Here is a 27,169-nt window from a genome sequence, read left to right as displayed (position 1 = left end):
GCAACGTAATAATTGAAGTTAGGGGTTTCTTAAAGTTTTTGCAAGCTGATGAAGATCCCATTGGTGGAAATTTTGGATAGAGAACTCTGAAGACTGAATTGAGATGTTATGCCTGTTTCAGTGTCTGAGCTGTGTAACCGTCCTCAGTAACAGCTGTATTTTTCCCTACCTGCATTGTGCTTTGCCAAATATTTATCTTTGTACTGCTTCTTTTTCTTGCCAAACCAAGTACAGCTGGCCTGCTGCTCCTGTTTGGTCTTCTCCATGGCGATGCAAGCTACTCGCCTAGCACACAAAGAAAGAGAAAAAAACCCTCATGTGTATAGTTTTATGTTGATAAAACTGAAAAATATCATTCATTTGGAGAGTTTACATGAACCTGCATGAACATACTCCTCTCAGTTTTTTCAAATCATTCAGATAAAGGTTGCTCTTTGGCTTTCACGATAATTTCCTACAAGTATTTAAAAACACAGGTTTATAATAAAAAGACATTGTATTCCCTGAGCGTATACTAACTGGTAACACAGATGAGAAGCCTAATAAACACACGGTCATGACACACAGTGGAAGGAGCATGGGATTCTGAGTCGAGACAGGTCTAGTTTGCATCCTGGCTCTCTCTCTCTCTCATTAGCTTCAATCCATTTAGTGTTAGGTGCTTTTCTAGGGAATTTACATGTATTGACTCATTTAATCTTTCTATCGACACGTGAAATCGTGTCATCACTTTACAGACGAGGGGAATGAAGGACTGAGAGGTTAAGTAATTTGCCCCAAATCACACAACTAATAAGTGGGAGAGTGAGGACAGTCTGGCACCAGAGCCCATGCTCTTAGCCAGTACCCTCCATTGGCAACTTCCCTAACCTCTTGGAGCCTCTTGGATGGCTGTAATAAAGGATTAGGACAAAAAACATAAATAACATCCCTAGTACAGTGGTAGCCACAGTAGATGCTTAATAAATGCTTAATAAAAATGCTTAATAAGATGCTTAACAAAAAAGTAAACTACTACTACATGGCGATTCTAGTCTAAGATAGAAACAAATGCTATGATTAAATCCACAGTTAGAATTACAATCAGAAAATTATAATTTTGTTCTACATGATTACACTATTCAGCACTGGTAACATATATACAAATGTTGTTACAAAGTTGCTCTCTTAGGTTTAGTCTAAGCAAATACTTGCCTTTCAGGATATTGCCACAGAAAGTTTTGCTTACTTAAAGATTTTGCTTGTGGGCCAACCACAGGTCCCTGAATGAGTCACATATAAGGAGAATCCAAAATCACTATCAGAATGCCATACAATGCTATTGAAAATGATGTTATTTTCCAGTGAGGCTGTACTGATTTACACTCCCACCAGCAGTGTATGAGAGCTCCTATTGTTCCACTTCCTTGTCAAACTTGGGATTATCTGTCTTTAATTTTAGCCACCATGGTGGGCAAGTAATGGAGTAACATTGTGTTTTGAGTTTCCATTTCACTGATTATTAATGAGACTGAGGACTTTTTCATATGTTTATTGGCTGTTGGATTTCCTCTTTTGTAACCTTTATTTTTTTGCAATAAACTGAACATATTTAAAATGTACAGTTTCAGTTCTGACATATGCATACATCCCATGAAAACATCACTACAATCAAGATAACAAACATTTTCATCACGCCGGGAATCTCCTTATGCCCCTCTGTAATCCCTACCTTCCTCCTCCGGATCCCCAGGCAACCACTGTCACTATAGATTAGTTTTGCATTTTCTGGAATTTTATATAAATGGAACCACACAGTATGTTCTCTTTTTTGCCTGGAAACTCAGCGTAATGATTTTGAGTTTCATCCATATTGCTATGTGCAGCAACAGTTCATTCCTTGTTATCGCTTAATAGTATCCCATTGTACGGATATGCCATCATTTGTTTATCTATATACCTATTGATGAAAGGTTAAAAAAATTTTAGCCATTCTAGTAGGTGTGTGGCCACTGAGTTTTTGTTACCGCATTTTTTGTTCTTGGAAGTTCCTTTTGTTTCCTTGTGGCCCTGGTTATTTTGACTTGCTCGTCACTGCCCTTGACAAAGTTTATGTGGCCGGGTTAGGAGGAGCTCTAGGATGTAAGCGTTCTCCTTCAGAGACTTTCTTTCTGTTTATAACAGATATTCGAAACTATTAGTAAAGGGAAAACCTCAAATCAAACGCATGGCTGGAGTTTCCCTGGGTGCAAATCCATTCAAAGTAGGCTGGTGGCCACAAGTTTTTCAGGGGAACTTTGTTCTCCTTTTACTCTTGTCTTTTGCTTTGCCCAGTGACAAGGCAGCCTTCTCTACAGTCCCTTGGTGGTGAAAGGCAGTAAGGGGCATGCTTAGCTGTTTGCTCTTCACCTGGGGGAACAGCCTTTTGCAGTCCTAATGATGTGGGATGGGTCTCCTAACAGAATCCCCTACTGGTACAGGCCTCAGGTCTTAACCTTGGTTCTCTGGCAGAGAAGTTTTCGATAACAGAAATGCCCTCCTGGCAAAACGGGTCAATTTGTACTCTAATTTTGACCACTCTGATTAATGGCTTTCATATAAAAGTTGGTCACTGAGTTCCCCAATATGTCTTCAGCTACTCAATGCTTTTAAGGTAATTTTCAAAAGCATATTTTCTGCAGCACTTTTCATTGTTTTCAGCAGGAGGATTGATTCCAATAACCTAGTCCACCTTTACAGGAAACAGGAAGCAAATATGGTTTTTCCACTGCCATTTCTCAGGGTTCTTCCAGAGGACTCAAGTTCTAGGTATTGGAGAGACATGATTTATACTGATGATCTGACTGGGGAGAAGAGGTCTGAAATCTACATAGTTATTTTCAATAAATGCTTACAACGCACGGCAACATTCAGGAACACATTTTGTAAAACATAAATATCAGTAACAATAGCATCATCAAAGTGACTGAGAAATCACTTTACTCCTGCTAATGCTTCAACTGTTTCTTGAAGATCAGGCTGAAAGACAATGCCAGATGGAAGGCTGCTACTTCCTCTATCTGCGCCTACGATCCTTAATTCCTTGGTAAAATGATGGCATCTGAAGCTATCAGCTCCAACATTCTAAATTTAAGAATATTTCTGGGAAACATGGGATAGCTGAAAGAGGCATTCAAGCAAAAGAGATTAACTGGAAAATCCCTTTCATTAGTGAGAAAAATGAGTGAAAAAATAGTTATAAATATCTGTGGACTCAGTGCCTTTGGTCTCTTAGCTAGGGTCAAGTGTTTTGGGAGGAACTAGCACAACGTCTAATGGTTGTTATTTTTCTCACATGAAACAAAACTCAGACATAAAGTTCTCTCTTTTGCACTAGATTTCTGATAGACTGCCTAAGTACCAACAAAGGTAAACTCATCAACATTTTTCAAAAAATAGTTCAACTAGGCAAATTGTAATAATAATAGCAGAAACAGATTTAAGCAAAATATATAGTAGTCTGTGACTCCCCTTCTTTCAGTTAAAAACAATGTCTGAAAACTGTCTGACTTCAACTTGCTTTCAAAGCTTAATCTTTCTAATAGACATACATTTTTAAGACCTGGTAAGGTAAAGAATGAAGCTTCTGACTGCCTTTTACTTCTAATAGTGAAACACAGTTTATCTTCAAATACCCCGAGTGACACTGAATCACTGCATTTGCGTTTTTTGCTGGTGATGGAGTGGGACAGGGGTGGTGAGAGCACGCAGAAGGGCAAGCAGAGGGTACATTTAAAAAAAATGCAATTCTAAAAGGATTGAAACAGCATATAGGAGCAGAGGGCTCTGCTGAGAGACCGCGACCTGAGGCTAGTCACTCAACGTCTCTCTATACTTTCCTCTCCTTACATGTGAAACGGACACGTGGCTCTCTAAGTAGGAGGCTCACCAGATGCTGTGGATGACTAATTTGAATTTTGTCTGCCTACTAGAGCAAGGAAGCTATCAAACAAGTTTTATACTACAAAACAATAACAGAAAATTGAAAAATGGTGGGCGGAGCCTCATTTTTATTACAAAACAAAACAACAAAAACATACCATTCCTGAAGTTCAGGAGAAGGAATGAGACCTGCAGTTCCATTTTTGGAGTTTTCCAGTTTACCCTGCCACCAATTGTGATCATCCTTACTAATAATCTGGATAATGTCACCAACTCTGAATCGAATGCCAGCTTCTTTGCAGGGGATGAGGTCATCCTTGGCTGGATCATATTCAAATTGTGCTCTTACATAGATCTATAAAACAGGAGTTTGTAAGAAAGGATGCCATGGTGATATGAAAGAGAACAGCTCTAACCGAATAACCACACATCAACACTTACAATACAAACAGGACATTAGATGGTGAAAGGAAAAACGATGCATGGAAATACGACACAAAAAACTGCTACCACTAGAAACAATGTACTGCCTTTGATGTGTACAGATTCAAATCTTTGCTGTTTTTATTTGGAGGGAACGCTTAAGATACTTAATAAAAATAAGGACTTAATTTCTGCTTTTACAGTAACAGAATAGGCCTATAATTATAGAGAAGTACGCCTACCATTTTTAAATCTGCGTATATTTAGTTGATGTTATGGATAAGTTGTCATGATCATGTGGCAGCCTTTAAGCCATAAACACAAGCATTCAGGGTAGGTTTTAACTCTAAAGCAGTACATGATATAAAACTAGCAAGAACCCTGTGTTGGTATCTTACTGTAAAATGCCTACATGACAACTGGCAGTGTGTCTACACACTGCTGATAAACTGAAATGTAATTCAATTTTTTAAAGCATTTAAAAAAATAGTTTTATGTTTTAAAAAGGATTTAGGTTTAAATCTGTATTTTACTCTTAGAGAAGAAAAACGAATTTGAATCCTAGGTTTGCCAATGTAACACCTGAAATCAGCAAAGAGCTTCAAGAACACATTTGAGTTCAAGGCTCTCAATTCTATGATATGTAAACGTAATTAGTAAATATTAAAAGAGAAAACAGATTAGCATACAATGGGTTACCATATGGCAGCATTTTACAAATTACTGGATTTCTAAATGCTTTAAAATAAGGTGCTAGATATATCCAATGCTGCATCAATTATGCAGCCTTAAGACAAAACTGTGGGTGAACTTTATCAGCCGCTAATTTATGCAAATCTTAATTCCAAATCTGATTATTTTTTAATACATTTCAAGAAAAATCCCATAAAAATTCTATTTCTTGAAATTAAATTTGAATATTAATGTATAAGTCACTGTAAAACCAACCTGAAGGCATTGGAACTATTGTGTGATTATTCTGTTTTTCTTTTCAGAAATCCAGCCCATAAAATTAACAAGTCTCTGCATTTGTACCTAAAATCCATACTTTAAAGTGCTGGCAAATAGAAAGTTACTTGCTAGTGTTAGGCAGCACATAACTTTTCATGTTTGAACCAAGAGAGTCATATTAGGACGTAAAGCCAGGATATCTATGTTCTTATTTTTCATTGCAAATGGCTTTTAGAAATATACATGCAAATACAAATTAAGAAAAACCCTTCAAATTTCAGAAAACTATTGCTTAAAAATGTTCATCAGCATGTACATTTTAGTTTTTCTTGGAATTCTAAGAATTTTGTAACCTTTTAAATTCTTTTCCACCCCAGAGGCAAGCCCATAAGACCCCCAAAGGCTGAATTCTTAACCATCAACACAAAATTATCAGGTTGAAATTACAATAACCATCACAGCTACAAAGATGTGAGGAAAAAATCTTTATAGAGAATTAGTCATGTGTAATGTGTTAAAATGAAATGGTACAAGCTCTCAACGCTCAAATGTTATGGTCCAAAATGCAGGCATTATGGGATGGAAAGGGTTAATAAAGGATTGGCTATTAGCAGCTCAGTTTAGAGAAGTTTCTATAGAGGATATCTATTCACCTGTCGTCCTTTTGGTTGGGTAGTTGATGGCAAGTCCTGTAGAATAAAGCCAACCCAGGAGAAAAATTTTCATTTACTTTTCAAGAGTACAAGGTAATTTGTGTGTTCTGTTACAATATGGTTAAAAAATGAGCTAGATTTAACTTTAAATAGATAATATACATTATTCCATTTCTCAGAAATGTTGAGTTATCAAAAAAATCAAACCCAGGCCATTTAGCAGCAAGCTGAAGAAAGCAGGTCAGTTTAAGCAGAGAGAAAATGTGTTCTTAAGAAACAACTCAGCATCTTCAACACAAAAGCCACTGCAAGTGAAATAGCCTATTAAAAAAACCCCAAAAAACTAGAAGAGCTGTTTGTTGCCCTTTTCAACTTAGTCACTGCAACCATTTAGATTTTGAAAAATTCAATGGCTATATGAATATTCACCATCTTAAAAGTATTAAATGTTAATTGCTATAAATGAGTTCCTCTGGTAGCCTATTTTGAAGTCAAAAATAAAAATCATAGGAAATTTTCTTCCATGATTTCTCTTACTGATATCAGTCCATTTGAGATAATCTCTAAATTATTTAAAATTTTACCTGATAAAAAAGTTGACATATTTTTAAAGGGCAAATCAGTAGTCAGGAAAAAAGCGATACTGCTTCATTATTAGAATTCTCAATAATTTAACAGCAATATCGGCAACTTAGAGAAGATTTTGTTACCCCAGAATATTGCACACCTGCACCTATAAGTGCTTCCATTTGTTTAAATAAATGAAAAATAATTCTTTTTATATTCCAAAATGGATAGTTCTGAAAAAAGTGTAAAATTCCAAGTTCAAGTCAAAATATAAAGTACTTTGTGTTAAAGATGTGATAACAGCGTGGCTTAAGTGCAGTTTGAAGCCAGTTCCTTTTGCTTTTCATATCCAGGCAAGGCTTATAATTCACAAAAATATGTGCACGTACCACAATAACAGAGGGCACACCAATTCGTAAACTTAGATAGCGGAAACTAAAACATGGTGCTGATATCACTCAGAATAGACAACTACAAAGCCCGAGAATACCCAAGTGCCTACTCTGCAAAATCCTTAAATTTATCTTTCTCAAATTAAAAAAATATGTAGAAATTTCAACAAATTTCCATTTACATCCTTTGCATAAGTTTGAGCAAAGTCATCAATACTAGTGGGGTGATACAGAAACATTTTGAGAATGACCAAAATAGTCTTGAACTATAATTCTTTAAATTTAACTAATGAAAGAGATTTTTAATGAGAAGAAAAAGTTGAAAAAGATTTTCCAGGAGTAAACTGCATTGTAGCTGTAGTAGCCTTGTATATCGGCAGAAGACAATATTTCCACTGAACACATGTAACTAGAACACTCATGGCAGGTGGCACCAACAAAATTGTCACACTTTGCTGTGTGGAGCTAGAGTTCTTACCGAAACAGAATTGTTAGTGCTGCTATGACCATTAGCTGGGGACTGTCTGGAAGTGGAGGGGGAATCTCTCTGAAATAAGACACAAGGTTCATTAACACAGAACACCAGCACAGAAACAGAGATATTCACATCAACAGTCACAACCACAGTCCGACAACCATTTCCTTTGAGGTTTTAGCTGTAAAGGTGCCATACTAACTGACTTGCATGATTTCACAGAAGTACGAAAAAAATTGTGCAATTTGAAGATTCACATACTGTAAGTGATGACTGTGTCATTCATTAATCATTGCTTTTCTGTCTCCAACATTCTACAACTTTTGCTTTTAAATATTTAAATGAGACCCAGAAGAGTGACTTGATATTAAAATCCTACCAAGTACTGTAAATTGACAAATATTACTATAAAATTATTTTGCTGAAGATCCCAACTGCCTAATCTTTATTAAAAATTAGGTTTGAAAAGTATTTAAATAATTTTTAGGTACTTCAGTGTCAAAAATTACTGAATGACTCAATTTGCAGTGAAACGAACCTAAAAAAAAGACTTCTTATGTGGTAATCACCTTAGAATCTTTCTAGGACAAATATTACTAGTAAGAGTAAAAAGATACATACATAGCAGAGAAGAAACCTTTATTCTTTAGATCACTTTAGCAGATTGATTAAAACAAAATCTCGAGCCTCTAAAAATATTACATTTCTGGCAAAGATCCCAGGAGCCACAGCTACTCTCCTTAGATCCAGGCTCCTCCACTGCACTCCCTATACTATTTGACACACTCAGAATCCTTTCCAGGCTCCACTCCCTTATTGTCCAAATCAACTTTAATGATAAGAAGAAGGAGAGGAAGAAAATAAGTATTTTTAAATTTTTGGTTAAATAGAGTTCTTTGAAACCTTTGAAATGTGTATGTCTGCTCAAAAGACTTATTTTTCTAGAAGATTTAAAGAAAACTTCTGGAACTTGTTAGCCTTTTAAATAACAGGATCCCTTAGATGAGCATTCTCAAACATTAGTGAATAGATCGATCTCTAGGTGCCACCCCCCAAGAGACTCAAGTCAGTAGGGGCAGGGGTCCCCTCTTTTACCAAGGGTCAGGGGGATGCTGATGCAGGTGGCCAGAGAGTCTTTCTGTGGGAAGTATTGCCCTAGCTGGGAAAAGTTCAACCACAGGCTTGAATTCTGCCAGAGCACAGGAGGGTCAAATAGGTTGGGGGTGGGGCTAGGAGGAGAGTATTACTTTTTCTACTATTCAGAGGTAAAGAAGGTAAGAGGAGGGCTCTTCTTACTCGAGAGCATAGAACTTACATGTGTAATACTGTTCTCATCCCAAAACTAGTTCAACCACTTAAAAAACACAAGTGAAACTTATATTAATAACTAACAGTACCTTCTGTTACTTAGCCAAAAAGACAAAAATCAATCATATTTACTAAATTTCTTCAATGATGAGAAGTGGTATGAGGACCATCTGTGATTTTAGATGCTTTAAATAATGTTTTAAAATGCTTCATAAAATGTACATGTGACATCCTCTCTTTCCCAGCAAGGATTGTGTTCTAGGTAAGGAATTTCAAAACTATGAATCCTGGAGAAGAAGCAGTTCTCCATTTTCTTTTCAAATATAGTATTAATTGAAGTTCCATAAAAATCCACCAAGAGGAGCTCAAGACCTGACATAACAGAAACTCCAATTGCCACGGCTCACTAAAAATATACTTGACAAAACTACAAATTCTTATATTTATCTTTAAGCCAGATTTTTCTTGTGAAATTTAGAGCATTACTAGAGAGTGGAAGAAGCATTATAATTTCTCCCTCGACTTCTCCTAAGTACAAATTCAATTTTCTAGATGAGTTCCAATAAGTTACCTGTCAGTCTTAAAAATTAACTGTAGGAAATGTGTACTTCGTGTTGATGTACACATACTTGGAAGATGCACATGAAAGAACAAGCTTCAAAAAATAAAACTCAAGCCAAATGTGCAATGACCAAAGATGATACCATTTATGCCAGTTTGTATTTCCAAATATAAAAAGAATAGATTTTTGAATCTCATTTAATAACCAACATAAAACTGAATAATATAAGTTGGAAAAGCTACAATTTCGATAGGATAAGCCTATTGTATGAAAGAAACTTTGGGGTTGTATTACTCTAGAAAATTTACTTGTTTACGAATCACATAACATTCCAAATTTAAACAATTTCATAGAAGGTTGCAAAAGCCTATATTCCTTTAATAAAGTCAGTTATCAATTCCTCAAGGACTTAATATCCATCTAGAGACCTGTCACAGTTATTTGAACGACTCTATCTTAACAGAAATGATCGCTTCTCAGATTCTTGGAAAGAAGAACTATCTATGAGATTTATTAACAAGGGAAGTGAATGTACTTCCTGGAAATATTAATGCCATTACGATCTTCATTTTTTTCCTAAGAAACTTCATTTACTCTTTATTAAGCCTTATGTCATTATTTGTAGCTTCTCTACAGTTCGCTTCGATTCCAGCCTGCAGAAAGTTCAAGTGCTGAGGAGATCCCCATGGAAGTAGGGCTGAGTAGGTGGATGGGACCTACTCTGTTCCGTTATCTTTGTTGTAAAATTGGTGTGCAGTGATCAACAGCACAGGCAGAAACAATTTCCCAGAAAGCCAAAACATTCAGCCATCAGCAGACAGTTAGTTAAGAGCCCAGAGGAGACAGAGCTTCGTTAGAGCTATTACCTCACAGGACGATGACTGAGTGCGGTAACTTGGCACGATCTTGAAGGTAATACTCCCCCGCATTTCCCGCTGGAGGAAGAAAAAAGGAGACTCTTAACGAACAAATGTTGCACAAAAAAACACGTAAGAAACCACTCAAAATGTGTGGGGGCAATTAATGCAAGCCAGCTGAGAGTGCATGGGCCTAAAATGAAACTGAGTTACAAAGCAGGGATCGCTCACAGTAAACAGTAGAAGTCGTTCCTGGGAGAAGCCTTGCAAAGTCAAGGCTGACTGCCTTGTTCACACAGCAGTGGTGTAACAGACCTCCAATGGTCACTGTTTTATAGACATGAATACAAAAACCTCTCAGTGACATGTCTTTCAAAAGTGAATATAAATTGAATCGAACAGTAGAACAAGCAATTACATAAAAATTATATTTGGTAGGCTACATTACCATGTGCACTCCATAAAATTTACTTTTTATTTCACAATTTTGGCCTTATGTTTTTTACTGTAGTGAGTCTGCGGTGCGTATTTCACACTTAATAGATATTCATAGCATGGGAGGCTGCCACATTGCAGTGGGAAGAAGGTCCAGGATCAGAGGTCCAAGACACCTTCCTCTGCTCGTCAGAGCCTGTCATTTTGCTAAAAAAAAAAAAAAAAAAATCCAAAGCCGAATTTGAACACATATTTTGGTTATGTACGGTCAAAAATGGCCTGCCCTACTGTGACTTTCCTACCCTCTGTGCTCTAGAGAGATCCAATACAGCTGACTATGACTCAGCTAAACCGGAAAGAGGTTTCTGACATGGCTGATGTCAGCAGAGCTGAGGTCAGTGAGAAACTAGTTCACATGTATGCACAGCTGGAAAGGTTTTCTTTAAACATCTGCTGGATAAGAAACAGGAGATGAAGGATGAAAGGAGAGTATTAAAGCTCACACTGCTAAAGATGGGCAAAATGTTTCCAAACTCTGCTGCATGTAAACATCTTCCTAGTTGTCAGTTCTTAGGAATGTTGTATAAATTCAAGTCCAAACAAACGATGGTACCAGAAATACTCTGATTATAAAAGAATATCCCTTATTTGTGCATTAAAAAACAAGCTAACAAACTGAAAGTCAACCTTAGAAAAAGAGACTTTCATTTACTCACAAGCATTTTTTGCAGCTGTTCCACTGTTTGGTTAGCCACACTTATGCCATTGATTTCTCGAATTTCATCTCCAACATGAAGTGTACCTAAGATTTACACAAAGTTATAAACATGAAATTACACATACATTTTAATAACAAAACCCAAAGGCAACAAATGTAAGTAATTTTTAAAAATTAAGGGGCTGGCCCCGTGGCTGAGTGGTTAAGTTTGCGCACTCTGCTTCAGCGGCCCAGGGTTTCGACGGTTTGGATCCTGGGCGAGGACATGGCACCGCTCATCAAGCCATGCTGAGGCGGCGTCCCACATGTCCCAACTAGAAGGACCCATAACTAAAATATACAACTATGTACCAGGGGGCTTTGGGGAGAAAAAGGAAAAATAAAATCTTGAAAAAAGAGAATTAAGCTAAATATCGAAGGCCAATATTTCAGAAACAGGTACAAGTTTGGCTCATGCAGTAAACTCATCAAAACATACACCTACTTATGGAAGACACAGTTTTGAAAGATGGCTGTGGAAATTGGCTTATTTTTCTGACAGAGGCAGTGTGTATAGTGGTTTACAGTTATGGCTTCTAGATCCAGCCTGTCTTGGTTCAAATCTCAGCTACATCACTTACTAGCTTTAAGATCTTGGGTAAGTTACTGAAACTCTCTATGTCTCAGTTTTCACATTTATAAAATGGAGATGAAAATAGTACCTATCTCATAGGATTATTTTGAGAATTAAATGAGTTTAATACATGTAGAGGGCTTAAAATTGTTCTTGGCACATAGCAAGTCCCATTCAAGTGTTTGCTGTTATTATTATCAACCAAATATGACACAAAGGCTGTTGATTTTCAAAGAATTGTGATATAATACCTAGGTAACACTGAACTTATATTAGACATAACACAACCTTTTAATAATAATTTGATAGGCATTTCAGAGTCCTGTAATACTTCAACTGGAAAAAGTGACTGAGAAGCAATGCTTAAATAGAAAGTTATGTAAAATTTTGCTTCCTTATTTATAAATTGTGCACATTTTTACATACTGATCTGACTTCGTTATGAAAAGCTCACAGTATCTTGTAGAGGTAACACTAAAATGCATACAGATAAAATAAGATGCCTGGGATTTGCTTCAAAATAACCCAAGGGAGTGGGCAGTAGAGCAAGTACAGATGAAACCAGTGGCCATGAATTAACAATAGTTCTAGCTGGGTTATGAGCACATGGGCGATCACTGCACTATTCTCTCAACTTGAATTCACTGCACTATTCTCTCTACTTATGTTTGAAGATGAACATAATAAAAAATAAAACAAAAATTTGGGCACTTTTGCTTCCAATATGGCTGATCAGTCACTCAAAGACTTTCTCATAACTATATGCTGCTTAGGGCACACCTCTTGAAGTGTTACGGGTCTCACAAAAGTAGTGCAAATCCCCAAGAACACTTCCTACTCCCATCCCCTGCCCTCCCCTCCACACAAAAAAACCCTGTGAACTGGATCCAGAGCGGTGGCAAACTAAGGGTGGAATGAAATAGTGGGAAGGGTGAATGCCACAGTAGCAATGCTGCTAGCTGGATTCTGAGTCTTGGGCCAACAGCAAGTTAGAGAAGCTGAGCCTAGGATTCCACAGGAAGTCAAGACCCAGACCAGTGGCAATCCACGGCAACTGGTAGAAAAAGGAACAACCCTTCTCTGGAGGAAAGCGTTCCCAGTTTAGGCCCACAGGACTTCCACTAATTAGATAAGCCATAACCTCTTGCAGATCATCAAACATAAAATAAGGCAAACTACTATCTGAGCCATCAGAAACATAAAAAACAGATTTAGATCCTCAAGGAGGATAGATACTGGAATGACTGGTCAGATTGGAATATAAAATAGCTATATGTTAAATATTAGGAAAAAATTAAGGACTCAATTAGAAGGATGAGTATGCAACAAGAGAATATCAGGTGTGAACAGACAGATCTGAAAATAAAAATAAGAAGAAATGACTAGTACTTCTAGAAAAGAAAAATATAACTGGTGATACAAGCCACTGACTGGATGAGCGGAATGGGAGTTCAGATATAGCTGAAGAGAGTTTCAGTGAACTGGAAGATAAAACAGATAAATTATCTAGAATGCAGGTCAGAGAAACAAGGAAATAAGGAAAATAGGAAACAAAAAATAAAAAAATAGGAAAAAGATCTTAAGAGATATGCAGGGAATGTCTAACATACATCTACCTGGAGTTCAGAAGGAGAGAAGAGAGAGAATTGGAGAAGAGGTAATATCTGAAGAAATAATGGTTGCAAATTTTCTTGAACTGATGAAAACATGATTACACAGATCCAGAAAGAATAATGTATCCAAAACAGGATAAATAAAATGAAATCCATGCTGAGAGGTAGTGAAACTATATAATATCAAAGACAAAGATCTTAAAACATCCAGAGAGAAAGGAGAGATCACCTACAAAGCAAGGAAAATTGCAGTGACATCAGACTTCTCAGTATCTAACAATGGATGCCAAAAGACAATAGAATGGTAACCATCAACCTAAAATTGTGCTCTCAGCAAAATCTTCAAGATTAAGGCTGAAATAAAGTATTTACAGATAAACACCACCTGAAAGAGTTTATCAACAAGAGATTAACACTATAGGAACTTTTAAGGATTTACCTTAGAAAGAAGGAAAATGGTCCCCAAAGGATGGTCTGAGATCCAAGAAGGAATGGTGAGCAAATAAAATCATAAACATTTATATAAATCCAAACAAAAATGGTCATGTATGTTAATAGTAATTTCAAATTTGTGGATTTAAAACAGGACAGAACTAAAATACTGGGCCAGAATAATATGCAAGTCAGGAATGTGATCAAATTCAGTGTTTGTTCCAATGTCTTTGTATTCTTTGGGAGTGGGAGTAAGATACTGTTTCACTTTAGTATATGTAAAGTTAAATGTGCATGATAAAATTTCAAGGTAACCACCTAAAAAATGGAAATAGAGTGCTGAAATTCTAAACTACCAGAGGACAAAAAAGAAACAAAAAATAAAGAAGAGAATCAATTAAAAAATGGAATAAATATAAATAAAAAAGCAAGATGACAGAAATCATCACAATAAATATTAATGGACTAACCTTGCCCATTAAAAGATAGCAATCATCAGAATGCACTAAAAAATGAAAAACCCAGCTTTGGAAATGTTTGTAAGAGACACACTAAAGCATACAAGCACAGAATGACTGGAAATAACAGAATGGAAGAAAACACACTAGCAAATACTAAATTAATACTACGTAAAAAAGGTTTTAAGTAGAAAGCATTAGTAAGGATAGAAATGGTTACCAGGCACTTCTATGTACCTAATAAAACAGCTTCAAATACATAAAGCCAAAATTGAGAGATCTATAGGTAGAAATTGAAAAACTCCACTATAATAATGAGATATCTCAACAACTATTGATAGGTCAAATAGACAAAAAATTATTCAAGATATAGAAGATTTGAAAGAAAAAATTAACAACCCCAAGCCAATCATCATATAGAGAACCCTGCATGCAACAATTAAGGGATAAACATTCTTCTTGAGTACACATGGACCATTTACAAAAATGATTTAAAGTGCTATGCTGTAAAGCAAGTCTGAGCAAACCTCAGATAAATGGTGTCATACAGACCACATTCTCTGACCACACTGCCATTAAGTTAGAAGTAAATGATAGAAAGAGATACATAGAAAATCCTCTTAAATATAGTACGTAAAAAACTCTTTTAAATAACTTAAGGGTCAATGAAAAATATCATAATAGAAATTTTAATTATAATAAAAATGAATTATAATAAAATCTTATTAGATCTGAATTATAATAAAAATGCTTCATCTCAAAACTGGTGGGATATAGTTAAAACAGTACTTAGAGGTAGAGTTTAGTCTGAAATGCTTATATTAGAAATGAAGAAAGACTGGAATAAATGAATTAAGTGTCTAATTTAAAAAGTTAGATAAAACCAATAGCAAGTAGAAGGAAGGAGATAATAAAAACTAGGTCATAAAACAATGAAATAGAAAATAAATATACAATGGAGAGAATTACTAGAACCCAAAGTGGGTTTGAGAACAAACCCCTGGCAAATTGATCAAGAGAAAAAAGACGAGGCACAAATAAATGATATGAGGAACAAACAAGGGGACATAATTACAGAGATGGCAGAGAATAAACGGTTTAAGAACACTAAGAAGCTTACTGCAATAATTTTTAAAAGCAAGATTTTTCAGGAAAATGTAATTTACCAAAACTCACTCAAGATATAGAAAGCCTGAATAGCCTTAAGAATGTCAAAGAAACTGAAGCAGTTGTAAAAAAAAAAAAAAAATCTTTCCTAAAAAAAAACCAAACAAAAACAAAACATCAGGCCCTGATAGTTTTATAGGCAAGTTCTATCAAACTTTCAAGGTACAAATCATTCCAGTGTTATACAAAGTCTTCCAAAGAACTCATGAAGAGAGAAGGCTCTCCAGATCATCCTATAAGGCCAGTGTAACTTTGAAACTAAAATCAGACAGAGAAACACAAGAAAGGAAAATTAACTACAGGCCAGTCTCACTCATAATTACAAATAGGAAAATCCTAAACAAAATATTAGTATCCACAATGACTTGGCTGTATTTATCTGAGAATTGCAAGGGGAGGTTTATCTTTAGGAAATCTTTAAAAGTCATTCACCATAAAAAGAAAAAAACCAAATGATCATCTCAGCAGATACAGAAAAAACATCTGACAAAATTCAAAACCCAATTATAATTAAAATGTCCAGCAACTAAGAATATAAGAGAACTTGTTCAGTCTTAATGAAAGGTATCTACTAAAAATCTATAGTAAATGTTATTCTTTGTGGGGAAACATTGGAAAGCTACCTTTTAAAAATGAGAATAGGACAAGGTTGTCCACTACACCACTTCATTAAAGATGGCAGGTCCTAGCCAGTGCAGTAACATAAGAAAAAGAGATTAATAATGCTGTGACATTACTGAATTTATGGCAAATTATTAAAAATAATAAACAAAAAATTAATACTGGAATCTAAACCCAAACATCCTCCCGTGTGAGTGCAGTCAACTCCCAAAGTCTATAAAGATGCCCCTGAAGGCAGCAGTAATGCCAGACCCCATCTGTGTACACAGCAGTCATCTCTAAAGGGGACAGGAAGGCGCTAAAATGCTTATAGTGTTACTTCTTGCTCTCTGGGGTTAAGAAAAGAGGTGTTAAGCACAAAAATAACCCTATCTCAAAGAAAGGAAGTCTAATTTTTGGACACGAGAGTCATTTTTGGATCAGCCTCTATATTCTAGTACATATAATTCAGCCCTTTCAAAGAGGAGCCTAAACCTACATGTCCAAATCCTGTCTACCTGAGGGCTAATGAAAGTTGCACTTTCTCAAAAAATCATTCTTTGTCTACTTCAGTCCTTAGTGAATTCCTTCCTCATAATGACTGCACTTACTGTAGTAGGTATTAAGAACTTAATAACAGATTTCACATCTCTTATTTTACCATTTAAATTTTATATTGTTATCAAACATTAATCTCCTAATTTATAAATAGCGTATCTCATTTCTGAATGAATGAGAGAGTAATTCTTGAAGTGTCATTTAACTTTATATATGTATCTTATATCCCAGAATAGATGTCTTCCATATATCCTGGGGCTCGATGTGATAGTTTGCTTTATCTCCCATGGTCTCTAATAAGTCAGGATCTAAACAGAGATTCAGAGATGCTCCAGCAACGGAACTGTAATATATACCCTCCCTCCATTATGTACAGGCTGGAGCATGTACAGATGAATAAGAAAAAATGGAGGCCAACAGTGATTAAAACCAAAGGTAGAGAATTTAAACAGATGGTTTGCATGGACCATAAATTAAACAGTCTTCTATCTAAATCATAAAGGTACTTCCTCCACTAGGCTACAGGAGAAAAAGTTAAGGAAGGAAGGAAGGAAGAATTGTATATACGAAACTTACCTTGCCTGTGAATCATGCCTCCATGCATAATTCTTGCAACAATACAATGATTTAGCTCATTCATTTTTAAAGTGATTCCCTATAAAAAGTTAAGTAAAAATAGAATTACTATCAGAGGGCACTTCTTCTTATATCATGATTTTGTTGTTGATAATTTTAATTACAAAAGTTAGGAAAACATTAAAGAAAATACGGAAAATCATCCATTGCTCCACCATGTCATGATAAAAACATTATTTTTGGTATTTTGATTGCTATAATAGTAAACAAACATTTTATATACTGCTTTTTAATCTTCTAATTATAATTATTTTCCATGTTGCTTTATTTTTTATGTTGCTCATTTTTTAAAAGCAGTTTTTATTAACATATAATTGACATACACAAAGTATACAATGGGATAAGTCTGATATATGTATACATGTGTGAAACCATCACTGCAATCAGGATAGTGAATATATCCATCACTCCCCAAAGTTCCCTCGTGCCCACTGGTGACCTACTCCCATCCCTTCATGCCCACTCCCCCGCCCCAAACATCCCCAAGCAACCACTGATATGCTCTCGCTGGCTATAGATTAGTTTGCACTTTCCTTAAATGAACTCATACAGTACTCTTTTTTTGCTGCTCTTTTTTCACTCACAATGTGAGATTCAACCACATTGTTGCATTATCAACAGTCCATTCTTTGTTCTTGCTGAGTATTCCATTGTATGGATATACCATTTTGTTTATCCATTCACCCACTGAATTGTTTCTAGCTTTTGGCTATTAAAATAAAGCTGTATTTCTGGGTTAGTCTCCACGTGGTCATGACACATTCTTTTTTTTACAATATAGATTTGTTTATAATTTTTAATCTATATTCATGAGGGCTTCTGGTCTGTAGTTATCTTGTAATGTCTTTATCTGGTTTTGGTCTCAGAGTAATGCTATAATCATCATCATCATCATCATCATCATCATTATCATCATCATCATAACAATAGTAATAAAAAATAGCAAGTTGGGAAGAATTCCATCCTTTTCAAAGTTTTGGGAAGAGTCTGTGTAGAATTGGTATTATTTCTTTACTAAATGTTTGGTAGAATTCACCAATGAAGCCATCTTGGCCTAGAGTTTTCTTTGAGGGATGGTTTTTAACTACAAATTTCATTTTTAAATAGTATAAGGCGATTCAGTTTATTACTTAAGTGAGCTTTGGTAGTTTCTGTCTTCTAAGAAACTTGTCCATTTTATCTGAATTGTTTAATTTATTGACATAAAGTTGTTTACCATATTTCCTTATGGTCCTTTTTACATCTGTAGAATCTGTAGTAATGCCACTTCTCTTATGCACAATACTGTTAGTGTCTTTCTGTTCCTGATCAGTCTGATCTTCTCAAAGAAAAAGTTTTTGTTTTACTGATTTTCCTCTACTGCTTTTCTGTTCTGTATTTCATTGATTTCCACTTTGGTCTTTATTATTTCTTTTCTTACTCACTTTGAGTTTAATTTGCTTTTTCTCTTGTTCTAGTTTCTTAAGGTAGAAGCTGAGGTCATTGATTTAAGACATTTCTCCCTAAGTACTACTTTAGCAGCATCCCACAAATTCTGGTATGTTGTGGTGTTATTTTCATTCACTTCGAAATACTTTTTAATTTCCCTTTTGATTTCTTCTTCGGCCCATAGGTTATTTAGAATTGTGTTACTTGGTTTTCAAGTGCTTGGGGATTTTGCAAAGATCTTTCTTTCACTCATTTCTAATTTAATCCCATTGTGGTCTGAGGATATACTTTGATATTAATATAGCCACTCCAGCTTCCTTTTGATTAATGTCATCATGGTATATCTTTTCCTATCCTTTTACTTTGAAACTATTTGTCTTTATGTATAAAGCATTTCTTGTAGGTGATATATAATTAGGTCTTGCTTTCCCCTGTATCCTCCCCCGGGTCTGACAATCTCTGCTTTTTAATTGGGGGAATTTAGACTATGTATTACATTTAACATTTTTATTGATACAGTCAAGTGTAACTATATTTCCTTGCTATTTGATTTCTATTTGTACTATCTGTTCTATATTCCCTTTTACCTCTTTTCTGCCTTCTTTGGGATTAATTTATTTTTATTTTCTCTTCTGTGTTGTCTTATTCACTATAATTCCGTTTTGTTGTATTAGTGGTTGCTTTTGGTTTATGGCATACATCTTTAACTTACCACAGTATACCTTTAAGTGATGTTATACCACACCACATATGTTTGAAAATGTTTTTATTTTATTTTTATTTTTTGAGGAAGATCAGCCCTGAACTAACATCTGCTGCCAATCCTCCTCCTTTTTCTGAGGAAGACTGACCCTGAGCTAACATCCGTGCCCATCTTCCTCTACTTTATATCTGGGACACCTGCTACAGCATGGCTTGCCAAGCAGTGCCATGTCCGCACCCCAGATCTGAATCGGTGAACCCTGGGCTGCCAAAGCAGAACCTGTGAACTTAACTGCTGTGCCACGGGGCCGGCCCATGAAAATGTTTTTATTTTGCCTTTATTTTCCGAACGATACCTTTGCTGGGTTTAAAATTCTAAGTTGAGGAGGGTTTTTTCCTTCAGTACTTTAAAGACATCGTTCTTCTTAATTGTACTGTTTCTGATAAGAAATCTGATATCCTTATTTTTGTTACTCTGTATGGTAACATTTCTTTTTTTTTTTCCTCTATTTTTTTTTGGACATAGTTGTGTTTAATAATTTGGGGAGAACGATTCAAAACCTCAGTGGTGGTCTACATATATAATTGTAACATAATGCTGGCATGTTTTTATATCACCAAACACAACAAACATTGTTTTAAGGAAATTGAAAGACTGTCGGCAAATGAAATAAAGCTCTAGACAGTAATTTCTTTTTTTTTCTTTTTTTAAATTTTATTTTAAATTTTTTTCGGATGTACATCATATTTCGAATTCTGTATACATTACATCATGTTCACCACCCGAACACTAATTATAGTGCATCCCCTCACATGTGACCCTAACCACCCCTTTTGCCCTCCCCCTTCCCCCCTTCCCCAATGGTAACCACCAGTCCAATCTCCAATGCTATGTGTTTTTTTTTTTGTCGTTTTTATCTTCTACTTATGAGTGAGATCACATGGTATTTGACTTTCTCCCTCTGACTTATTTCACTCAGCATAATACCTTCAAGGTCCATCCATGTTGTCACAAATGGCCAGATTTCATCCTTTCTTATGGCTGAGTAGTAGTCCATCGTGTATAAATACCACATCTTCTTTATCCATTCGTCCCTTGATGGGCACCTAGGTTGCTTCCAAGTCTTGGCTATTGTGTATAATGCCGCAATGAACATAGGGGTGCAAGTATCTTTATGCCTTTGTGTTTTCAAGTTCTTTGGATAAATACCCAGCAGTGGAATAGCTGGATCATATGGTAGATCTATCCTTAATTTTCTGAGGATACTCCAAACTGCTTTCCATAGTGGCTGCACCAGTTTGCACTGCCACCAGCAGTGAACAAGGGTTCCCTTCTCTCCACACCCTCTCCAACATTTCTTGTTTCCTGTCTTGTTAATTATAGCCATTCTGACCGGAGTGAGGTGATACCTCATTGTAGTTTTGATTTGCATGTCCCTGATAGCTCATGATGTTGAGCATCTTTTCATATGCCTGTTGGCCATCTGTATATCTTCTTTGGAGAAATCTCTGTTCAGATCTTTTGCTCATTTTCTAATTGGATTGTTGGTTTTTTTGTTGTTGAGCTGTATGAGTTCTTTGTATAGTTTGTATATTAACCCCTTATCTGACATGTGGTTTGCAAATATCTTCTCCCAATTGTTAGGTTGTCTTTTTGTTTTGTTGATGGTTTCCTTTGCTGTGCAGAAACTCCTCTAAGAACAGGAACCAGACAAGGATGCCCACTGTCACTACTCTTATTTAACATAGTATTGGAAGTCCTAGCCAGAGCAATCAGGCAAGAAAAAGAAATAAAAGGGATACACATTGGAAAAGAAGAAGTGAAACTGTCACTCTTTGCAGACGACATGATTTTATATGTAGAAAACCCTAAAGAGTTCACTAAAAAACTTTTAGAAATAATAAAGGAATACAGTCACGTTGCGGGATACAAAATCAATGTACAAAAATCCGTTGAGTTTCTATACACTAACAACAAAGTAGCAGAAAGGCAAATTAAGAATACAAGCCCATTTACAATTGCAACAAAAAGAATAAAATACCTAGGAATAAACTTAACGAAAGAGGCGAAAGATCTGTACACCGAAACCTATAAAACATTGTTGAGGGGCTGGCCCCGTGGCTGAGTGGTTAAGTTCGCGCGCTCCGCTGCAGGCGGCCCAGTGTTTCGTTGGTTCGAATCCTGGGCACAGACATGGCACTGCTCATCAGACCACGCTGAGGCAGCGTCCCACATGCCACAACTAGAAGGACCCACAACAAAATATACAACTATGTACCGGGGGGCTTTGGGGAGAAAAAGGAGAAAAATAAAATCTTTAAAAAAAAAAAAAAAAAAAAACATTGTTGAAAGAAATCGAAGAAGACACAAAGAAATGGAAAGATATTCCGTGCTCTTGGATTGGAATAATTAACATCATTAAAATGTCCATACTTCCTAAAGCAATCTATAGATTCCACGCAATCCCTACCAAAGTTCCAACAACATTTTTTACAGAAATAGAACAAAGAATCCTAAAATTTATATGGAACAACAAAAGACCCCAAATAGCCAAAGGATTCCTGAGAAAAAAGAACAAAGCTGGAGGTATCACACTCCCTGATTTCAAATTATACTACAAAGCCATAGTAACCAAAACAGCATGGTACTGGCACAAAAACAGACACACAGATCAATGGAACAAAATTGAGAGCCCAGAAGTAAACCCACACATTTATGGACAGCTAATATTCGACAAGGGAGCCAAGAGCATATGATGGAGAAAGGAGAGTCTCTTCAATAAATGGTGTTGGGAAAACTGGACAGCCACATGCAAAAGAATGAAAGTAGACCGTTCCCTTACACCATGCACAAAAATCAACTCAAAATGGATTAAAGACTTGAATGTAAGACCCGAAACCATGAGACTTCTAGAAGAAAACATAGGCAGTACGCTCTATGACATTGGTCTGAGCAGCATATTTTCAAGTCCCATGTCTGACCAGGCTTTTCTCTATTTTTAAGATCTTCTATTTACCATGGGATCTAAGCAGTTTGATTATGATGTAGTTTCATGTTGTTTTCTTCATGTTTCTTGTGCCTGGGGCTCATTGTGGTTCTTGCAACTGCAGATTTATAGTTTTAATCAAGTTTGGAATGTTTTCAGCCATTATTTCTTCAAATATTTTTTCCGTCTCTTCTTCACTCTCTTCTCCTTCACAGACTCCAATTAACCATCTATTAGGCTGCTTGAGGTTGTTGAACAGCTCAGTGATGCTCTTTTCACTTTAAAAAATTCCTTTTCTCTGTGTTTTGTTTTGGATAGCTTCTATTGCTATGTCTTTGAGTTCACTAATTTTTTTCTTCCAAAATGTCTAATCTGTCATTAATCTCATAGCGCATTTTTCTGCTAATTCTAATATATTTGTCAGTTCTGTGTCAGTTTTGATTATTCTCCATACTATAGGTCACATTTTCCTGCTTCTTTACATGCCTAGTAACCTTTGACTAGATGCCAGATATTGTGAATTTTATCTTGTTGCATGCTAGATGTTTTTTTTTATTCTTATAAATATTCTTAAGTTTTGTTCTGGGATGTAGTTCAGTTACTTGGAAATAGTTTGATCCTTTGGGTCTTGGTTTCATGATTTGTTAGGCATGTCTGGAGCAATTCTCCATCTAGGGCTAATTATTCCTCATTACCGAGGCAAGGCTTTCCTGAGCTTTCTACACAATGCCCCATGAATTTGTTTTTCCAGTCTGGCTGGTGGGAACAGCAGTGGGTGTTAAGCACTGTTCCCTCTAATCCTTTTGGATGGTCTTTCCTTGGCTTCTGGTAGTTCCCTCTCATAAATGTGCTGATCATTATTGAGATGAATACTTGAGGGAGACTCTCTATAGATTTCTGGGGTTCTCTCTTTGTGCAGCTCTCTCCTCTTCAGTACTCTGTCCTATGAACTTTAGGTGCCTTGGTCTCCCCAGACTCTCAGCTCTGTGTTCTCAATGCAGGGAGTCTGCCTGCTCTGCCTCAGTTCCCCTCCCTGTGCAGTGGCCTGGAAAGTCTCTCAAGTCAATCATAGGGCTTACCTTGTTTGCTTCCTGTCTCATAGGAATCACTGTCTTTTATTGTCTGATGTCCAACGTCTTGAAAACTGTTCTTTCATGTAATTTTGTCTATTTAAAATTTGTTTTGATTGTTTCTGGTGAAAGGGTAAATCTACTCCCAGTTACTCCATCTTGGCCAGAAGTGGAAGCTCTACATATTTAATGCCAGAATACTATTCTATGGAGTAGATTACTTTTTGTTTTTCAATTATTCACCATTATATGACAAGCTTTCATAAACATACTTTTGCATTAGACCTGGCTGTTTCTAAGAATCATACAGGAATCTTTTAAATAAAACTGACTTTTAAATTTACTCTTTGGATTTAGATTTAGGACGTTTGGAATGGAGCCCAGAAATCTATATTTTTAAAAAGTTCCCTTGGTGAAAACTCGTCTTGAATTTGAGATAATTAAGAGTAGGGGGACTCTGTCTTATCTTCTTCATTGGAGAGTAACACTCTATTAGAAAGCTTCATGAAAATATTTGAGACTTTATAATCTAGATTCTGTCTGAATTTGTACAATTCTACAGAACAGAGGTTTGCATGGTTCCTATTTTGCAGTTCTTAGAAGTAGTAGGCAAGCAATGTAAAAAACTGCTTTATCAAAATGTTTCTAGTTCCAACATTGAACTGTAATGTTCAAGTTTCATTTCCAACTTCTACATTTCATCAGCATGAACAGGTGCCAAGAGCAGTGTCTCTGGAAAAATGCTGTAAATTAATGTGTAAGTCAAATCTATCTAATTTCATAACGGAAATGATAGTACAATGAGAGTTCTATCCTTGAAATTAATAAATTAATGTATTCATTCAATCAACATTACTGAAAACCTGTTATGTGGCAGACACTCTGCTAGACACAGTAGTGAATGAAACAGGGTCTCTCATGGCTAGGGGAAGTTCACCTCAAACCAACTGGAGTTAACATTTATTATTTTGTTTGTCCCAAACATTTCTCTGCAGAGAGGAATTGACTCATATTCTGTTCCCAAATTCCAGGGAAGGGATTGGCTCAGCTTGGGTTGGGTGCCTACTCCCGAAGCTATCCTAGCTTGGGATAAACTCCTGGCCTTGCCTTGTTTATATAAGCCTTTTCCCTATTGTCTAAGCTAGTTCAAGTTTGGTCTTTATCACTTGCAACTAAGGGAGTCCCAAGGAATAGAGAAATAATTATAAGTGCGATGTTACAAATGGGAAAAAGGGCATAAAGGGAGTATATCACCCTCGGATGGTGGACCTAGCATAGTTGGACACATTGTAGAAGGTCCAAAAAACAAAAGAGATCATGTGGGTATATCCTGCACAGTAATATAATGCTTTTAATAAGACAACTAAGCAAGCAAATTAAGCCCTATTAAATGTAATAGAGAACTATACTCTATTATTGAAAATATATATTTTACATAAAATAATTCCCATTTTTATGACAACCAGTCAAAAGGAGAAGAAATAAACACCTTCACTAGGATCAGAGAAGACAGAAAGAGAAGGGTTTCTCTAAGGAGACTTCTAGGGGAGACTCAAGGCCATTTTATGCTTTCTGAAAAAAGTAACTCGGGGACGCAGTTTTACATTTTTACTTAGTCTATGTTTTTATGGAGTCAGCCTTCATATAAGAGATGAAGCAAATGTCACTGAGCTGCTTTAGAACATGATGATCACAAGACATTTCTGGGATTCCATCTTGTGGTCTCTTCCACCTTCCTGTCTGCTTTGCTTGGCTGACCGTCACCCCTTCTTCCTGCCTCTCTGACACGGCCACCTCTCCTCTATAGCTCTGTCATAATTATTTTTGTTAAACTATGCTGAACTGCATATTTACCTGTTTAATGTAGGCAGCCTTGCCAAAAGAGAGCTTCAGGAAGGAGCCTTGTTTTATCCACCACTATGTCACTGTCATCTAATACAGTGATTTGCACATAGTAGGCACTTAACAAACATTTGCGAAATGAGTGAATGAATATATAAAATGAATGAATGGATATTAGACTTTCAGAGCTAGGTGGGATCTTGGAGATCATTCAGTCAAGTATGCTTTTGGCAATACTTTCTAAGCAAAGTATGAGCAAACTGAGGCCCACTGACATGAAGTGATTTGCCCAAGGTACCCAGAAGCTGCCATTGCCCGTGCTCTTAAGCCAAAGAGTTGCTTGGAGAGCACCAAAAGGGGTAGGGTGATTTGCACATGCCCTGCTTGCTGCAAGTGCTGGGATAATATAGTATAACTGGCAAAGAACAGTAAATGAGTATTACAACCTGAAACATCTAGAGTTGAGGGCTCTCCGGAAATTGCGGTCATGGAATCACTGCTCTGTAACTCTTCCTTTAATGTGGAAAGTAACTGGGCAACTTTCGTAAGTAGGTAATTTGTTTTTCTATATCTCATATCCCTTTTCTATGCTCTGGGGAAAAAATATGAATGCATAAGTTTGAAGGCCCCCCCCAAGATATGATTCCTCCCCAAAACTTAGAACTTTCCCAATATTCCCTGACTGAGTGAATAGCATCATTTGTCCATCCAGTTGTGAAAACCTAAAGCTTAGGGTCATCCTTGATACTTGCTTCTCCCTCAGTCCCCACTGTCAATCCATTATCGAGGTCTATTAATTTTACTCTTCTGTTAAATATATTCACTTCTTTTCATTGGACATCCATCCCTCTAGTCCAGAGTTCCCCTGTATTACTGCAATAAAAGCCTCTTACCTGGTCTCCCTATATCCACTCTTGTCCCCCTCCAATCCATTCTCCAGAGTAATTATTTCTAAAATGAAAATCTGACCTTATCTTCCTGCTTATGACTTCTAATAGCCTCCTACTGTTTTTAAGATAAAGAACAGAATCCTTAACATGTCTTTCAACACTTGTATGGTCTCCTTCCTGCCACGCACCTTGTTTTCTATAGTCCAGCTGTGGTGCTTTCTTTCCATCTTGAAACTATCCCAAGAGCCTTTTCACTACCAGGTTTCCGCCAATGCTACTTGATTTGCTTGGATGGTCTGCATTCCCTCAGCCCCTCTATGTTCGTTTAACATTAAAGAGCTTTTCCTTGATCTTCCCAAACTACGAGAATTCTACCAGAATGAGGCAAGCTTCAGCATCAATTCTACAATGCTATTCCTAAGCACTGTAAAAATTAATATATATTAAATAGGTAGATGTGAGTGGAAGGAATTTTATTATAGTAATGTTACTCAATTCTTTGAACGCCTTCTGAATTAGTCTTCCTGTAATTTCATTGAAGGCAAAAGATCTGGAAATCACCAGACTTGTAAAAGAATGTTTACACATTTACTTTTTCAACACCAACGCCAATATTTCAAATTGTCCCTTTCTTTGCTGCCCCGGAGGTTGTTTTTTTTTTTTCACACTCAACACAGTTTTTTATTTCACAGCTTCTGTTCTGATTGACTAAACTTAAATTTCATTTCAGAGTTTTTCCATGATTTTGCCTTAAAGGAAAATGATCTTGGTCTGGATGAACAATATCTTCACAGGCATTATGCTCATATCATTGTTCCATTCTCTTTAGACATCTCTGGTCATGCAAGTGCCCCTGCAGGTGATCATCAACTTTTTCAACTTCTGGACAGGTTTGACTGTGGATTTTGTCTTCCATTGTTCACGGTTCTTCC

The 27,169-nt window shown here is 36.3% G+C and overlaps 1 protein-coding gene across 18 annotated transcripts in view; it reads right to left on the bottom strand.

Annotated features, from left to right (window-relative positions):
• CASK (calcium/calmodulin dependent serine protein kinase) overlaps window positions 1–27,169 on the bottom strand; it is a 362,261-nt gene that overhangs the window by 25,499 nt on the left and 309,593 nt on the right. For 6 of the 18 annotated variants that reach the window (XM_070502071.1, XM_070502072.1, XM_070502073.1 and 3 more), the window contains 7 exons: window positions 17,259–17,337; window positions 11,240–11,325; window positions 10,098–10,166; window positions 7,365–7,433; window positions 5,928–5,963; window positions 4,059–4,255; window positions 170–285 (listed from right to left, as the gene is read on the bottom strand). In XM_070502071.1, the coding sequence (XP_070358172.1) occupies window positions 170–285; window positions 4,059–4,255; window positions 5,928–5,963; window positions 7,365–7,433; window positions 10,098–10,166; window positions 11,240–11,325; window positions 17,259–17,337 (652 nt within the window). The remainder of the gene's footprint in view (window positions 1–169; window positions 286–4,058; window positions 4,256–5,927; window positions 5,964–7,364; window positions 7,434–10,097; window positions 10,167–11,239; window positions 11,326–17,258; window positions 17,338–27,169) is intronic. The other 12 variants (XM_070502081.1, XM_070502083.1, XM_070502084.1 and 9 more) reach the window with 3 other exon arrangements.

The sequence above is a fragment of the Equus asinus genome, chromosome X (assembly GCF_041296235.1).
Source record: "Equus asinus isolate D_3611 breed Donkey chromosome X, EquAss-T2T_v2, whole genome shotgun sequence".
Taxonomy (NCBI): Eukaryota; Metazoa; Chordata; class Mammalia; order Perissodactyla; family Equidae; genus Equus; species Equus asinus.
This window is presented reverse-complemented; position numbering and strand designations above follow the sequence as displayed.